Below are 13,446 nucleotides of genomic sequence, written 5' to 3' on the forward strand. Positions count from 1 at the left end.
CTGCAGATGTTCATTCGCCTAGATGAGTTGAAAAAGTAGCTTGGTACCATTAGGCTACTTTCTGAACAACTTGGTTGCATCTCACATGGCTAAGAAGCTAACCTAAGTTAAATTAAGTGCATTAATGCAACTCAGCTGGATGAGAAAATTATTCTTTAGTTTGTTTAGTTTCTATCCCTAATATATTTATTTATATATTATTTCACAAAATGTATGCACTGCTTGATTGCAAAAAAACAATAACCGCAAAACAAACCCCCCAAAGTGGTTTTTCTCCAATACTATTCTTTTTACCTATTATCATTGCTTTCAATGGGTGAATGGGGAAAGAATGACATTATGCATGCTAAAAGGTATACCAATCTGGACTTTTCAGTATAGAGCATCCACAGTTCCATCTATAACAACTCTGTTTAAAACATGTAGATAAAGTGTAGCAGTTATTTCCTTGGAAGTTTTTGCACCGTGTTTTTCTTTCTGATTTGTTTTTATAACATAAAACACAAAAATGTGGAAATTAGTTTTATGCCAAACATCATCATTATTTTAATCGAACTCCAGTCTATCTGTAAGGAGCAGAGCCCTGTACATTGAATTGTACATGATGTTTATCATCCTCCATGTGGTTATTCAACTTCCTTTTTTAATTCTTAGTTGAGCAGAAATTGATATGTCCATCTGATATCTCGCAGCTGAACATAATATCTCCTGCCAGTCATGAAAGGCATGCATTTTGTTGTGATTTCTGCATATTGTCTATAAATTAACGGAATGTCATAATCGGATACACACACACAGGCTAAACATAATTACTTGCAAAGCTATAAAATGGCTGGTGCAATCAATTCTAAGAGCTCAGCAGATTTTAAAGAGTGCTTGAATTATTAATGGAAGTGAACTGGAAGAGAGCTCAGAAGGCTTACATCTTGTCTCCAGCAAGTTGTAGCTAGTGAAGGACACAAGCAGTTGCATTCAAAGCAATGAGTGAACAGACCTTAGGTGAAGAATCCTCCAATGAAAATGGTTTGTGCCAGTATGCCCAGAAGATCACAGCTTGCTTTGGAGGGATGGGTAAGACAATTAGTATGTGGTGGAAGAGAGAGCAGTATGTAGTGCAATATGGGTATGATAATGGCAATGTTCCTCCTCGTGGGTAAGCTGTTTGCCTTCTGCTCCTCATTACTCTTCTGACCATTTTACCTATTCTGTAGATGTCTGTGTGCATGTGTCTTTGTATGTAACAATAATCCTTTTGTGTTGATCAGCTTATGCAGAGGTTGACCATAGATTGTAGTGTTCCATGGCCCACGTTTATATGAATCTGTGAATTTATATAAATGCATAAAGAACTCTGTTGTATCACATCTTCAGACTTTGGACATCTATAGTATTAAAGTATATCGGTTTACCTGGGAATAAGCCCTCTTGAATTTGGTGGGCGCTTACTTCTGAGTAGACATGTGTAGAATTTCACTGTGAGCTGGTTTTTTTGTCCCATGCTTGTGAAGATATGCTTTTTTTAAGTCTCACTTTATTCCCATGTAATGTGAAAATAATTTAAATTATAGGGAGTTTGTATTTGTAGTTCCTAGAATAACACTCCCCTGCTCCCAGCCCAGTCCATGTCAGGAACACTTTAATGTAAGCTGCCTTGCTTTCACTGAAGCAGAAACAGGGTAGCTGCTTTGTCTACTCTCTGAGAGGAGTTGGGTTTAAGGTGATTCCGTACAGTGTATGGATAAAATGAAATTACTTGTGGATCAGACTTTTTCTGCAGAACTGTCTCAACTAGCCTCAGTTGATTTTGGCCTTTTTCATATAGCATCTAATAATGTTATAATGAAATGGCAGCAAGCTGGTATTTGGGTTTATGACAGAAGCACTAAAGGCAGCATTGTAGCTCGTTTGCAATCCTGTAAATGCTTAGTAGGGAGCAAGTTCCATTGAATTAAGTGGGAATTATTTCTGAGTACTAATTCATACGATTATGTTAGGAAAGCCTTTATTGTAACTCCATCAAATTAGAAATGTTATACCTGTTACATTTTCAGATCTCAATGGTTTGCTTCACTTTCTATATAGCTATTTCTTTTTAGCAAAACTTGGTGTTTGGCTCCATAAAGCTCCTGTAGCACCTTACTTAAGATGGTATAAGCTTTCGCGCACTAGAGTCCATTTCATCAGAAGTTGTGATAATGTACATTCTTATCTGATTTAGGACAAGAATTATGAATTATGATCTGTGTTACACAACACAGTACCCCCATCAGCTAAAACCTCAGTGATCTGAAGCAATGCTTTGTTTCCTATCTGCCTTCAAAGTCATTTTGATTTTAATCTGACCATGTTTCCCAGTCTGTAGAAGTAAAATGTCTGAATGGAATGAACTTGCATGTCTAATGACACTAAGGCGCCATCTCTTGCAGTATTTCACAGAGGTATAATTGAAGTTCATATTTGAACTGCAACATATGGTTATGTATCATAGGACATTTATGTTTTTGCTATATATCTTCAGCCAAAAGAACAAACACTCACTTTGCTATTAAAACATGTAATCAGACCCTGCCTGTTGGTGAATAGTCTATCTTGATGGTCTCAACACAAAACAGTAGTACAGTGGTACCTTGGTTTAAGAACAGCTTAGTTTATGAACAACTAGGATTAAGAACGCTGCAAACCTGGAAGTAGGTGTTTTGGTTTGTGAACTTTGCCTTGGAAGCAGAACACGTTTCACTTCCTATTGAGTGTGTTCCATCTGTAAATTGAGTCCCCCGCTGCTATGGGAAAGCACACCTTGGTTTAAGAACGGACTTCCGGAATGGATTAAGTTTGTAAACCAAGGTACGACTGTATACTTGTCTGTTCCACTTGTATCCTATAATAAGTACAACCAGATCCATTCTATGATCAAACACTCAGTGATTTCTATTAAGTATTCTGAGTGCTCTTTTTATTAAAGGAAACCATTAAGGTCCTTTTGGTAATTCACAATGCCTGACAAGCTATTGCAGAGCAAATGATGACACAGAGGCAAGAGAAGAGGCTTCAAACATGTATGGTAGTAGTGAAAGGAGGTATATTTGGGTAGTCATCCTTGAAGTGAAAATAAAGGTGTTGCAGACAAGAGTGCTCCTGTTTTCATAAGTGAAATGTTAAAGGGCATCAGCATTGCCACACTGGCACAATATAAACTGAATAGAATAAATAAATAATAGAATGTTATTTCAAATGCACACACCCAAACCAGTACCACATTAGATTCCCCTCCCCATGTGAAACTGCTTTGGACTACAAGTATACCAGCGTCTGCTAATACAATGGAGGTGCTACAAATGCATATTATCAAGTCACCTTAAAGATTTCTGTATTTTTAAAACTTAATTTTTAAATTATGTTTTAAGTTTTAGCAGTATACACCACCTTGATGTTTTGTGACACAGCAGTATAGAAATACTTCTATAAATTAATAGACAGGCGTGATGGGAAACATTTGCTTCATGCTAAATGTGAAATAGCTCTCCAGTTGGCCCTGGATAAACACTCTAGGCAAATGTGGAGGCCTGTTAGAGTATATGCATACAGTGGTACCTCGGGTTACATACGCTTCAGGTTACATACGCTTCAGGTTACAGACTCCGCTAACCCAGAAATATTACCTTGGGTTAAGAAATTTGCTTCAGGATGAGAACAGAAATTGTGCTCCAGCGGTGCGGTAGCAGCAGGAGGCCCCATTAGCTAAAGTGGTGCTTCAGGTTAAGAATGGACCTTCGGAATGAATTAAGTACTTAACCCGAGGTACCACTGTATTAGTTGTCAGGAGCTTTCAGACACTAATAAAAATGGCTGAAGAAAAAGTGGCCTATGCTTCTCTAGGAGGTCAGTAACTGGGCCAAATTTTGTGAAATATGTAAGTATTTTAAGTAATCTTTGTCAGCACTAAATTCATCCTTTATCCCTTGTATATAATTTATTAGCTTTCTTGGTCCTGATCTGAGGTGTTGCAGCACTATCCTTGGAGGTCACTTATCTACTGAAAACCGCAGTCTGATCTGAGAAAGCCTCCTGGTTAGTCTAGATTCCTTCTTGTTTTGCTCATTTCTCATTCTTGTCACGATGTATTATAGAAGGCAAATGCAGGGTCTTATAGACATACCCCCTGGTTAAATTGAAAACGTAGAGGGAAAGTGAACTGAGCCTGAAGTCAAAACAAGATTAGCAGCAAATGGTAATTACAGGACGAAGGGCTGGACTGTTATTTTCAGGGTGTCACTGGAAGTCTGGTACGATGGAGTGAAGTATTGCTTTACTGATATTTGGTTCAAAAATATTTGTCTAATGTTTTTTGGAATTTCATTGAAAGTCACTGTTGTTTTGACTTGGCCAAAGTTCCTTTGCAAAACACATGGAAGTGCTGTGCTAATTTTTGAAATGTTGAGGCTTAAAAAAAAAAAGCTTTGATTGCTGCTTCTAACAGGAATCATGACTCACGGTCAGCATTGCAGGTAATATATAATTCTACGTTGAAAAGCAAGGCAACAATTTAACACACCACAATCCAAATTAATCCTCTAATAATAACAAATTGGCCTAGCAAAACACTCTGTAGTATTTTATGTTTTTAAACAAAAAACCAGTTCCTATTGTGTGAGTGTGCTTTCTAAATTAAACTGTCTCATTCTATGGAAGCTAAATTTTACAAATGGCGGCTTCGGTTAAGATCTAAAGGGCCATGCGTGGAGGGTTCTCTGTGTGCAGGTACACTTTTCCAGCCCCCCATCCTACCTCAGTCACCAGTTGATCACGGAAGTCAGGGAACTCTTCATATAATGACATTCAACATGACCTAAAGGGGTGCAGCTGGAAAGAAAATTTGCCCAGCCTGAAAAAAGTTGCAGTGGATTACCACCATAATAATCATACTTTCTTGGGGCAATCATTTCACAAAAACTTTCATCAGCAGATTAATTTAAGCATCCAGTTGCCCTCCTATTTAAAGTATTGATATTGGATTGTGTCACAGTGGGAGGCAGCCATTTTCTTAGCAATTTTGTTAAAGGGTGTATGCATGTATATACATATGCACACAGAGAGAGATGTACTATAATCTTGAAAGAAATTAATATTTCTTAGAAACATAGTAAGCTGCCTTGTATTAAGTCATATCATTGGCCCATCTAGCTCAGCATTGTACAATGACTGGCAGCAGCTGCTTTCCAGAGTTTTAGGCAGTGGGTTCTCCTCGCCATATATGGCTGGTGCTGGAAATTGAGCTACATGGGGTAAATATCCATATTCATTATTCTTACTATTTTCAGTTCTCTGGGCAAATTGTTGTGTTAAATACTTATGGAAATTGCAGGCATTCTTGTTCTTTACCATGATCTTTGCAATGTCACAGAATACACTCACATGCGCAAATGAGGGTAAGAGTTCTTGAAAAGGCACTTGTTTCATTGTAGCTGCACATGCAAAAGTTCACAAGTAGCTGAATGTGGTGAAAATGACTTTTAAAATACAGCAGTTCTTCAGCCTTGTTTCCCTGCCCCTCACTTGTTACAGAAGATTTCATATTAAGATTACTCTTGAACCCACTTCACCCTCGGGGTTTGTTTACAAAGTCTAAGGCCATACAGGGACTATGCTGTGAGTGTAGTTCAAAGGCAATTTAAAAAGAATGAAGAGCCCCAGGTTCTCCATTCTGTTTATCTCAAGATAAGCTACCGTGTACTCAGCAAACAGGCATGTTACGTTTGCTCAGTTGAGCTCAGACCAATGAATTACATGAAACTACTTTGGAATGCTTTGACGGCCCTGAGAGCTTTTGCTTGCTTAGCTTATTGCTAAATAAATAATAGATTTTTATGTCATAGTAAGAATTTTCAGGTTATCCATTGATTTTGATCGTATAAACAAGCACCCTGAGGTATCTTGCAGAGTTATTGAATTTTAACACTAGGAACAAACGCTGGAACCAGAAAGATTGCAATAGAAGTACAAACCACAGGTTTTGTCTACAGTGACAAAGCCTATGGTTTGTAGTTTAATTTCATTTTTCTAGAGTCCGTGGTAGCTTGTGTGGGTGAGCATGTACAGAGCGAATGAACACCCATAACAAACCATTCCATTTTTATTCTGCGGGTGCTCACAGTCATTCAACTGTTAACAACAGCCAAAGTGTATCTTTTGTTAGATTCAGCAGTACTGGGTAAGGTAGTCTTTCAGTTGCAGTAAGCTTCACATTAGTGCATATATACAGCATTCACACGAACTGTTCATTTTTGAGCTTGAGTTTAAAGAGCACTTAATGTTTTTGACCCAAGAATTCCTCTCAATGGAGATTAGTTAAAGCATACCCTCTAACATTTCTCAGATGAAAATAGAGACACCCTAGGTGATTTTTAAAGAGCAGCACAGAACTTTAACTTCTGAATTGCTTATTCATGAAAACTGTCTTATAGAATGGGGTCTGTGTTCATCCTTTCACATGTGCTGCCATCTGGGAACATAGGGAAAGAGGACTGGGGAATGTTTAGTGAGAATTTTGTTCTCACATACTTTGTTAATACGTGAAAAGAAAATTGAATTACTTCCCTTTCTAGAAGAAAAACAGAGGACAGGAGAGCTGTGGAACATGATTTTGCTGAATATACACCTCCAAGTCAGGGAGAAATGCAAGTGTGAAGTGCTGAAGCACTCATGTCCTTCTTGTAGGCTTCCCAAGGGCCTCTGGTTCATCATTGGGAGAATAGGGTGCTGGACTGGATGAGCCTTTGTTCAGGGCTCTTCTAACATTCTTATGCTTCAGTGTGACAAATGGACTGCAAGCAACATGGCGATTAAAGCAATTCCATGTGGGGAACTATTTGTGCAGCAGACCTGAAACAAGAGGTAGTGGGGGTTCCATTTGGTTTGCATGCTCTCCCATAGTCAATCCCCGTAACTATGTGATGCTAACAACAACTAGAATTTGCCCCTTTGCTTATGCGCTGTTGGCTTCAAGTCCTTTTGAATGCACTGTTAATGATTTACTTTGCTCTTTCCCAAGGAAAAACAAAATCATTAATTTAGTTTCTTAGATTAGCAAGTCATTAGGAATAGATTGTAGATATCTGTTGTAAATACAGCTAGAGGTGGGGGTAACAGTTGGGATCTTTGTGAGTCTTCTGTTAATGAGACTGGAAGGAGGAAAGGAGATGGCGGAGTTGGGAAAATAAATATTTCTCAAGAAGGCTATAGATACTTACTTTTGTGACCATAGAGGCTGCAGAAATTATGTCTCCCAGGAAAATCTGTTGCTGGTAGAAATGCTTTGCAAGATACAATGGAGTGTGGTGAGCCTTCCTTAGCTGTAATGCACATGGGAAATGTTAGATTAAATGCACAGATGGATATGTGGGGCTTATGAAGGTTCTTTCTTAACAAGATTTCGTCCACTGTGCTGAGGCTTTTGTTTCTCAAAAGTAATCCTCTTATCTACCTCAGATATGTCCTCTCTCTTGCCCAGGATATTAATCCGATTGTGCCATGCTCTATATGCTTTCACTTCACGTTTATGGACACCAAAGCAAAGCTTTGCTGGTTCCAATAGTGTTTTGAAGGCTGTCACCTGACTAAGCGTGCTTGTCATAATCTCCTGAAGATCACTGCTAAAAATACTTCCTCCTTAATCTCCTTTAGTGGACAAGGAAGTGAAATAAGGATGGATGAGGACAGCATGCCAGACGGTGGCAGCCCAGTGGCTATGTATACGCTCTCACACTCTCACTCGCTCGCTCACTCTGGTTTACTTCCTTAGCGGCTCGCTTTACAGTTGCCATAGATATGCCATCTTTCCCCAGTTTAAACAGTTTTGGGAAGCTTTGTGGATCAGGGAAAAGCAAGAGGTTGGTGTCTGAGCGGATAAAGTACAAAAACTCTATCAAAAGGATGTCTATTATAGAGGACGGTGATATTGCTGAGGTCTTGTACCTCATCCCCAAGCAGTCTGTGATGAAGCAGCTGCCATACCTGAATCCAGATGACTACTATTTGTGTGAATGGTTGTTTGATTATCCAGAAGGTTCAGGTAAGTAAGAAAGCTGGGCTCTAGTCTGGACTTGTCCACCTTTGAGCTGTTTCAGTGACCTGTTAAAATGGGTGGTGGACACGAAATATTTGCTAAGAAGCATGGAGATGAGCAGAGGGTATATATACTCTAGAGCGGCTGCTGGATTTGTCTACTTTGTATTATGAAGCAACTACCACAGGCCTTGCTTTTCTAAATAGTCGATAAATGGTAGTGCTGTTGTAAGTTCAACAGCTGGCATATTTCTGAATTTTCCATATGGTAGCCTAAGCCAGGCTTCCCCAACCTGGTGCCCTCTAGAAGTTGTTGGGACTCCCAACTCTTATCAGCCTCAGTGAAGCATGGCCCAAATGTCAGGGACAATGGGCATTGTAGTCCAGCAACCTACGGAGGGCACCATGTTGAGGAAGTCCAGTCTAACCAGATGTTAAGGTGGCTGTAGACTAGAGAGTATAGTTAAGACAACAAGGTGGTAAGACAAGAAGCAGAGCTCCTAAACAGGTCCTTTTAAAAACATGTATTGTTTGATTAAAAAGTATTTTCAGTTCTGTTCCCATTAGATGCCTGGTCCAAGCAGAAGCCCTGCCTTTTGATTATTATGCCACCCCTTAGTTGTGTGTTTCGTTGAAATTTATTTCTATCCCTTCATCTCTTGAGAAAGGGGAGCACAATAGTTGATAGTTTCTTTCTGCTGCTGTGAAGTGATGGTAAACTCAAGTAGCATGACAGTGCAACAGTCCCAATATAGCTTGCAATGTACAGAACATAAATGTAAAAACTCCTTTAATGTGGCCTAGGTTGGAAAGTGCAGGATTTTTAAAAACTGCATGATTCCTTTAGTGTTACGTTAGTGCGGCGATACAGGAGATTGTGGAGATTGTGGAGTGTCTAGCAAAGAATTAATGAATATTAGAAACAGTGGTGGTCAGTTCTTGCATTCAAGCAGCCCATCTTGCCACTCTGAACTGCTTGGAGAAGAAAGGTGCTTTAAATTTTAAATAAATAATAATAATTTTAATACTGCTAGGTATTAGACAGAATTACAAATGTGGTCATTATCTCCATTTTACAAATGATGAAAATGGAATTCTGAAGTATAAAGGTGCCATTCAGGGAGGACAAGTGACAAATGCTTGAGTCCATCCTATCTAGTCAGTTTTCCCTTGGCCATCAATCTCCAGGCAACCCAGTATTTTCACCATAAATTGCCTTCCGTTGAAAACGGCATAGTTGAAAACGACAGCAGCTAGTGATTCTTCTTTTACTGTAGTGCCTTTATGCAGTGTTACTAACATGCCACAGATTCCATCAAAATTTGGGCACATTTTTTTTTTATTTCAGTCAGAGAAAGTTAAGCATATTCTTCACTCTCTTTCACTGAATTGCTTCCCTGTGGCTGGATTATGCATGCTGGATAAGATCCCGCACACAGAGGAAGGCACAGACTACAATTGCCCATGATTACAGTTCCTTGTACTGTATCTTACCAGCTTCCACTGTGGAGGGCCCCAAACTTGGGAGAGAGATTTTGGGAGCATGCAGGGAGTTGCAACTTGAACAGGAGCTTAAATAGTTGTTTGTCTGAGCAGAACAGCCACTTGCTCTGGCTTGGATCCTGGCCATAGTTTTTATCCTGTCAATGGGATCAATTTATTTGGCCGCTTTGATACTTTTGACTCCTACCTTTAGGATTAAGACAGTTAAGTCGAGTGTTAAGAGGTTTTCACAGTGTGATATAGGCACTTAGGTGTTCAGAGGATTTTGTATAATCAGAGTTTGTGATTGTTCTGGAGTTCTGGACAAATTCATTAGTCTCATGGGAATCTTCTTCAAATGGAACCTTGTGGATCTGAGAGCCAATTTTTAAGCTGTTTAGTCTATGTAATGTAATAACTTCTTATTGGTTGTGGTTGAATGTGTAATTAGCTGATTGAGACATCATCAGATTCAGAATCTGAACTTGAACCAGTTAGAATAACAAACATTAAACTAAAGATTAACTAACCCTCTGCACAAGGATATAGAAACCTGTGTGAGGCATCACACACAAATTCACAGCTCTAAGCCACACACTGTTGCCAGCACAAATGTTTAGATTCAGTTTTTTAACATTAACTTCTGCCAGACAGAAGAATTTACCTAATGCTTCGTAAACCAATTTACTCAATGTTCTGCCTTGCTACTATAGAAATTTATTTAATTATTTAAAAAGATTTCTACTTCCATGACTGCAGAAAAGAAATGTTTTGTAAAATGAGCAGTGAGACTGCCCTGAGCCCAGCATTGGCCTGTTCCCAGCAGACTAATGTGAGTCCCATTTGTGGTTCAATGCTATGTTGACCCAGAGTTAAAAGGAAAGCTCAGTTTGGATGATAATATTTTTTTATGTTGCTGATGTAATATTTTTAGCAGATGCACAGTGTTACTAAGATGTGCAGAGAATAGGTCTGTTTGTGTCTAAGGCAGAAAGAACTAAAATGGCTATTGTACTAAAAGAAAAAGTGGGAAGCCCCTCGCAGCAAAATATTTAAGATGAGGCGTGGGAGAAACACTAATTTCCTTGGAGAAATTAGTCTGAAGAGCAGTTCCATTGGTGTAAACAGTTTCACTACCTGCATGAGACCACCTCAATCTATTTATTAAACTGTTTTTTTGTCCATTTTTTTTTTTAGATAGCAAAAAGTTGCAAATAAAAATGAAGCGAGCAAATGCCATTTTCATAATATGATCCAGCAAAAGGCAGCCAACTGTACTGTGAGGCATGGCAAAGTCCTGTTGAGATCAAGTGATGGGAGTTGAGCTGTTCCCATAGCTATTATTTTTACATTTGTGTTTTTATATTGTAAACCACCCTGTGATATTCAGATGAAGGGCGGTATTGAAAATTAATTAATAATATAAACATTGTGATAAGGGTGAGCTGTTTACCTTTGTTTGTGTTTTGAGGATAGCATAGAGAAATGCAGCAGACTCCTCAGTCTTCCCCCTTCTGACAGACGCAGCTTGAAGTAATTAGAAGGGAGGGAGACTCCTCAGTCGTAATCTTCTTCTCAGCAACTGATGCCTCTGGTTGCAACTGCTAAGCCAATAGCAGCCCACTGGCAAATAAAGGTGTGCGTGTTGTGTTCTTGCTATGACCTGCAGACATAGCAGCACCTTATCAGTGACCTCTGATCTTGTCAGGTTTCTTAAGCTGGCCGGATTGGAGCTTAGTCTCCATCTGGGAAGGAAGAAAGGTGAATAAAGCTTCAGATAATATCCCTAGTGATTGAGTGTGCAGCACTTTTATTCAGATCTGCCATTCTCCTGCATTTGGTTTCTATTTTCTCCTTAATCAAGATAAAATTGTGAGCAGTTTAATCTCTTCCACTCCCTAAACAGTGAAAAAGCAAACATATACAATTTATCTGAAGGTATCTGAAGGTATCTGCACACGAAAGCTCATACCAATAACAAACTTAGTTGGTCTCTAAGGTGCTACCTACCTGTAACATATACAGTACAATTTATGTGAAGGCAATCTTACTCCTCCACCCACCTGTAATTTTTAGCAGGTGTAAACTCTGTAATGCAGTCATACAAGCCTCTTTGATGCTGGACTGATGTGTGCTAAATCTAGTCTAGCATTAGAAATCTGTAGTAATTTTGGCTGAGCTAAAATACTCCCTGCATTTTGACATTCTCCTTTATGTGTGATAAAAGCCCAGGGTGGCTGGGTGTTGTACCGGTGGGAGAGGAAGAGAACATTGGGTGTGAAACCCACTGATAGGCACTGGAACGCCTTCCAGCTGTTGTCACCTGGCTGCCACCATTATTTTCTCCATGGTGGGACAATACCAAAACTAACCAGCCATGAGTTACTACCACAGCAAAGTTTGTCCCACCTCCAAAATTTGCTGAGTATCTTTCTTTGCAAACGCTTTAGATCTCCTCTGTACTATTCTACAAACACACCCAGCACATACTGCTATTCATAAAAAAGCAGAGAAGTTTACAACAATTATACCGAAAACCATACAATAAAAACTTTTCTGAGTAAACAGGTTTAGGGTTGTGCTGTTATTCTTTTATTTCCGTAATCACACTGAAAACCATTGTAAGCACAACAACAGAGAATGAGTAAAAAGGGTAACCTTTACATGTTTTTTTTTGTTCAGGATGAGTGAACCAATGACCGCTATACATACTCTGGAATAAGAGAGCATGCATTTGTCTTTTTATTGCATGCACATGGACCTACTGGTGATATGCAGCCAGTTCCAGGTATCTGCTGTGTATGTACCTGGTGATATAAATGTGTGTAAGTGCCCCAGATTTGTTGATGTACACACAGTGTACACTCCTAATCCATAATGTGTGAAATAGTCTTAATTCCTACTGTTAATGTTATTGGCTTGCTACTGCAAAAACACTTGGAAGGGGGAGAGGGTAGGAGATCACTTTCAGCACCTATTTGCAAGGGAGGCTATGAATGACATTTCAGAATTATTAGTATTGCCAGGTCCATGTGGCCGTATTTAACTAAATTGTTGTTCTAGTGGAAAGCAGCACAAAAGTCTCTACTAGCGCAACATTTGTTCGACGTTGTGTGTTTGCGTTAGGGAGCTATGTCAACTCTTCAGCAGTTTCAATAAAGGGTAGTATTATGTTTAAATTACACCCTAAAGCCAAAGCAAGGTGTCTGATCACTGGTGTGTTTTATTATTTGGATGATAGTAAAGCTCCTCTGGTTTCTTATGTACTTTTGCCCTGAAAGAAATCCCACATCATTGTAGGTGTCAGTTGTTGCTATGGTAATGCTTATGGACAATTGCTTTACACTAATGTCCACAAGAAGAGAAGAAATAAATACCTCCGCTGTGACCAGATGAGGTAAAATTAAGCACATTATTGCTAAGTGAAGCATGTTATTGAAGGTGGCAGGTTACTTTTCAGTGTTATTAAAGGTGTCAGGTCCTTAGACTCCTTAACTCTTTCAGGTGCCTTGCTCAGCTTAGAATCATGTCTGCAAAATGCTCTGTAGGCTAATTTATGTCCCACACCATGCTGTTTCCCAGAACCAGTATTCCAGGGTTAATTCTGTGACCTATTCAAACTTTCAACATTTTATTTGTCTTACTGTCAAGCACTGCATTTTGAACCCCCTTTTTTCCTATCCTTACAAGAAATCTATACATTTGTAACAAAATATAAACACTCACTTGTCTGTGTATATGGCTTTTAATATACAAAACTGAATTGGTTCTTGTACTCTGTCTTGGAACAGGACCATAATGAGTTCAAATTGCGATGATTGTGTGGAACTTGAAAACAAAACAAAGCTAGCCGAAATCTGCGGTAGGCTAGTAGCTTCAAGCTAGTGGTATGCTTCTAGAATT

At 39.1% G+C, this 13,446-nt stretch overlaps 1 protein-coding gene across 28 annotated transcripts in view; it reads left to right on the forward strand.

Annotated features, from left to right (window-relative positions):
- ABLIM1 (actin binding LIM protein 1) overlaps positions 1-13,446 on the forward strand; it is a 205,634-nt gene that overhangs the window by 56,494 nt on the left and 135,694 nt on the right. For 5 of the 28 annotated variants that reach the window (XM_053389105.1, XM_053389130.1, XM_053389131.1 and 2 more), the window contains exon 1: positions 7,965-8,068. The exons of 4 other annotated variants lie outside the window; for them this stretch is intronic. In XM_053389105.1, coding sequence (XP_053245080.1) covers positions 7,993-8,068 — 76 coding nt within the window. In that variant the 5' untranslated portion in view covers positions 7,965-7,992. Of the gene's footprint in view, positions 1-7,809; positions 8,069-13,446 lie in introns of those variants that run through there. 19 more of the 28 variants (XM_053389135.1, XM_053389118.1, XM_053389133.1 and 16 more) reach the window with 10 other exon arrangements.

Source organism: Podarcis raffonei, chromosome 5, assembly GCF_027172205.1.
Source record: "Podarcis raffonei isolate rPodRaf1 chromosome 5, rPodRaf1.pri, whole genome shotgun sequence".
Classification (NCBI taxonomy): Eukaryota; Metazoa; Chordata; class Lepidosauria; order Squamata; family Lacertidae; genus Podarcis; species Podarcis raffonei.